A 4830-nucleotide genomic window follows, 5' to 3' on the forward strand; every position below is an offset into this window, starting at 1 on the left:
AAAAATCTATATCATTTTAGTCATGAAATTCTCAATTTTGAGATTCCAAGCATTTTTATTTTAGAATGCATTAGAATAAAGTAAAATTTTAACAATAAAAGATCCGGTGCACTGAAGACTGAAGTCATGAGGAAATTAGAAAAAAAAAAATAATAATAAAAGAAAATGGAAAAATAAATAAATCATGAGATGCTCTATAAAGTGAAGTAGAACTAAATTTTTCTAGAGGAAACAGTAAAAGCAAATCCTAGTGGGGTCAATACTATCTTATGACAACCTGTTTAACAAAGCTCTATCAGCTCCTAGAACTAGAAGTTTTTTTCATAGGTGGTCCACCCCCCATCATCATAGGGCTAATAATTGTTGAAGAGTTTAATGTATTGCACCAAAAATTATGCTCATTTAGATCAAGTTCCCTTACTAGGTCAGTCTCTAATTATGCTACTAATGTAACACATTTTTGTCCATGATCATATGATGAATCGTCTATTTTACGGATGTCAGAAAACTCTTTTTTTATTTTGAAATTATTAATTAATTATTATTTTTTTAACAAAAAAATCTTTTCAACTATATTAGACCTATTCTTAGAATAAATTTTAAATATACAATCACATGTAAATCATAGATGCAATATAAAATCAAATCAAATTTAAAATATTTGAGTTTGCAGTTCTTTGGAATAGAAATCTTACTATTTGTTTGTTAATAAAGGGTATATTTGGGGATTTAATTAACTACTTGTTTGTTAAATGAAAATGTAGTCATGTGATGGGACAGGTGGATAAGGCCAAACTTGATTTTCATTTGACTAATTGAAGGCTACTAGATATAACACCAATCCACATCAAGATATGAAGATTAACTCAAACACATTATCAGTGCCAAGTAACAGTAGCAATAGAAGAAAGGGTGTGTCATAAATAAGCAGAGAGAGAGAGAGAGAGAGAGAAGAGAGATTGAGGGAAAGTTTGATTGTTGGACATGGAAAAAAGTGACTTGTATTCAGAATGGGCTGATGAGGAGTACCAAGCTGCAGTGAAGAAGAACAAAAACTACAGCTCCTTTGTAGTTCCATGGCCCTCTTGTGGTGATGGTGAGGCTTCTATTTCATCCCAATGTGTTGGACTTGGTTATGATCATCATCATCATCTTGATCATGATCCTTCATGTTCATGGTCTAATATGCCCTTTGGAGTAGTAGAAGCTAAAGAAGATGGAGCTGCAAGTGGTTCCAAGAGCCATAGCCATAGCCAAGCAGAGAAGCGTCGAAGGGACAGGATTAATGCACAGCTTGCTACTCTTAGGAAATTAATTCCCAAGTCTGATAAGGTAACCTCCTCCCTCTCTCTCTCTCTCTCTCTCTCTCTCTTAGACAACCCATTCCCTCTCTTTGTTTTTTGGATTGCAATTTATAGTGCAACTTTGGGTTTTCATTTCAAAACAAAATATACTTTAGAGAATATTATAAATGTTTATTGATTAGGGAGCAACTTCTTTCCAGTTTGAGAATGGACTAAAGATTTGCAATTCAGCCCATGAGACTCATCGTGGCTGTTATTTGAATGATCTGAACTGTTTATTTTGGTGGACTTGCTTGTAAATTAATTATTATTATTTTTTTATATATATATATATATATATAAATGATCTACATATAATTTTTTACAAAATAAACAATTTAGAGCATCAGAATGGAACCCACATAGTGAATTCCATGGATTAAAAGTGCACATCTCCCAGACAATACTGCAATATGTACAAGGCCCTAGAATCATCGGACTAGAAAGAAATTGTTTCCTATAATCAATAGAGAAACTTGTTAAAAATGAATCTGCAATATGGTGCCCAAGGTGAAAAAAACCAATAAAATTTAGGGCAAATCACATTACAGTGTTGTCAGTAAAAAATAATTACAAATAGATGATAAATATTGTAAATATTAATAATTAAAAATATAAATTTTACTATAAATTTGTAATATTTTTTTGGTGACATGAATTTTTAATATTGTTTTGCTGACACTGAACAATAATTTCCCTTAAAATTTATCTGGCGAGAAATGCCATTTTTTTTCCCTTCATAAATTCTGGACAATTGTCTCTTAAATTATAAATGCATATATCTTAATTAATGCAGATGGACAAGGCAGCTCTGTTAGGGAGTGTAGTTGAACATGTGAAAGACCTCAAGAGAAAAGCAATGGAAGTGAGCAAAGTCCTCACAGTTCCAACAGATGTTGATGAAGTCACCATTGATTGCTACTTTGATCAAGAAACAACAATTAGTTCCAACATGAGCAAGGAGAACATCCTCATCAAGGCCTCTGTTTGCTGCGATGATCGGCCGGAGCTGCTTGCAGAGCTCAACCAAGCCCTCAGAGGCCTAAAACTCACCACAGTCAGAGCAGATATGGCCAGTTTGGGGGGAAGAATTAAAAGCATTTTTGTGTTGTGCAGTAAGGATGGTAAAGAGGGTGTTTGTATGAAGGGTGTCATACAATCCCTTAAAGGAGTGTTGAGTAGAATTGCTTCTTCAACTTCTACAGGAGGGTCAAGCTATCGCATAAAAAGCAAGAGGCAGAGGTTCTTCTTGCCTTCTTCTCACTATTAAAGTCACCGTTAAACCAAGGGTTGGCCGGGAAAATCCGAGGATAAGATTTAAGGTATCGAGTTCAAGTCTATTAAGGGTAACTGGAAGTTTACTTGGTCCCTAATGCCATCGCCTCCAGTGATTAGTTCTCAGTTGTTCGTATATGAGATAACTTCGGTCTAATTGAGCTGGGCTGAGCGGGAGATAGCTTGGATTATATAAAAAAGAGTTACCATTATATTGTTAAGGGTTATATAGAATTTATGATAAGAAGGATCTGAAAATATCATTTGTGAAATTATGAAGATAATAATAAGCGTTTTGATTGAAAATGAGAAAATCCTATTATGCCACATAGTTCTATATAAAAATTTTGTACATAGATTTTATTTATATATCATTGCTCTATTGTTAAAAACCAGTCCAATTATCACCATGTTTATAGCTAAAGAGATTTTGTGCTGTTGGAAGCTTAATATCTACATCTTTATTGTTTACATTTTGAATTTGCGATGAAAAAATAATGTAAAATTAAATGAAATATAAAATAATTGTTTTGAGTTAATTATATTAATGATTCTCAAAGTATATGTTTTGTTATACTTTATTTTCATTTTTTTTTTTAATTATTCTACTTTGGCCACTAAAATATATGATATGTTAACACTTTAGTTCCTGATGTTAGTATGGTTCAAAACCGGTAATACAAGAATGGGCATTTTTAAAATTTTACATGAAATCTCAACAAAATAAAAAGGATCAATAAATACATGGTTCCAAAGTATGCATTTAGCATTTTGGTTCCTAAAATATTTGTTTTGTTTCATTCTAGTCTCTAAATCATGCATTTTCTTGTATTTTTGCTCCCAATCTTTTAATTTCATTGTACTTTCGGTGTAAAATTTTAAAAATATCCTTTATTCCATTTATGATTTTGGACGGTGCTAATGGTAGGGATGAAAGTGTAATAGATCGAATAATTTAGAGATCAAAGTGAAATAATTAAAAGATTGGAGATTAAAATATAATAAAATGTGAGCTTTCGACTCCATAAAAAACCTTTTACAGTACTCTAAATATATAATAAATATAAGGCATTTCACAACACGTAACTAGGATTTTTCAAAAATTAAGTGAATAAAGTATTAACTTTTAGTTTGATTTGGTTTGGTTTTGTTTTATTTATTTATTTATTTGTTCCCCCCTCTTTCTTGGCTATTCTAGAAAAAGCGTAAGAGACAAACCTTCAGTAATACTGCAATAAAGTGAGTATTTTTTGGCTTTTTATAAAATATGGGTTGAGTTTAAAGTGACGTGGTAGAGAGGTGATGTGACTTAAATAGGATAGTAAGGCCAAGTTTGGCAACTCTTAAAAAATCCAAAAAGTCATTATCCTATTTAAATCACATCATCTTATTTAAGTCACATCATCTCTCTAACACATCACTTCAAACCCAACCTAAACCCAACCTATATTTCATAAAAAGTCAAAAAGTGCAGTCTTCCCAAACTTGGCCTAACTTTTTCACTTTTTGACTTTTTAACTTTTTTTAAACATGTCAAACTTGACCTAAATCTAATTATTATAACATATTGATAGTTTATCCCGAACATTGGCCTTGTTTGGTTTGTGTTTCTCAAAAAAATTTGAGAAAAATTCTCTACAAATAAGTTTTTAAAAGTAATCAAACCAAACAAATTTTTCTAAATTTTTTTTCCAAAACTTGTTTGGTTTACAAATTTTCCAAACAAATCTCTCTCATACACATCAAATCAATCACTTTTTCCAAAACTCTCTCTCAAAATTATTTTTCAAAACATCTTTTAAAAAAAAATCAAACCAAATAAATTTTTGTACTTTTTATCTCAAAACATATTTTTCAAATACAAACCAAACAAGGCCAATGTGCACCTACCTGTTCGGTTGTTGTACGAATCAACATAAGAGATAAAAAATATTCATGAATTTGGGCACATATCATATCATTGGGCCTTCGTTTGACAATGACTTTTTTAGTTATTTTTTTGATTTTTTTAACTTTTTTAACCTGAGATTTTTTTGTTCATTTAGTATTCTTGATTGACTTTTTTGGCATTTTAGCTTTTGAATAGTGGATTTTTTTTGTCTTTTTGTGATTTTTTTGACTTTTATTTGTCATTTTGTGATTATTTAGCTCAACATGTTTATCAAACAAATATAATACGATAGCTACTATATTTTCATAGTAGATTAATTAT

At 30.8% G+C, this 4830-nt stretch overlaps 1 protein-coding gene across 1 annotated transcript; it reads left to right on the forward strand.

Annotated features, from left to right (window-relative positions):
* Positions 1 to 836: 836 nt before the first annotated feature.
* LOC114291943 (basic helix-loop-helix (bHLH) DNA-binding superfamily protein) lies at positions 837 to 2932 on the forward strand. The gene is made up of 2 exons (XM_028235827.2): positions 837 to 1332; positions 2140 to 2932. The coding sequence occupies exons 1-2, from the start codon at positions 985 to 987 to the stop codon at positions 2611 to 2613; spliced, it is 822 nt and encodes a 273-aa protein (XP_028091628.2). The 5' UTR covers positions 837 to 984; the 3' UTR covers positions 2614 to 2932.
* Positions 2933 to 4830: the final 1898 nt, after the last annotated feature.

Source organism: Camellia sinensis, chromosome 1, assembly GCF_055761805.1.
Source record: "Camellia sinensis isolate YWXY chromosome 1, ASM5576180v1, whole genome shotgun sequence".
Taxonomy (NCBI): Eukaryota; Viridiplantae; Streptophyta; class Magnoliopsida; order Ericales; family Theaceae; genus Camellia; species Camellia sinensis.

Excerpts from the sequence above, each read along its gene's own strand:
- LOC114291943 (XM_028235827.2), top strand. The coding sequence starts at position 985 with ATGGAAAAAAGTGACTTGTATTCAGAATGGGCTGATGAGGAGTACCAA. Across the intron at positions 1,333-2,139 it reads TAATTCCCAAGTCTGATAAG|ATGGACAAGGCAGCTCTGTT; the intron begins GTAACCTCCTCC and ends TAATTAATGCAG.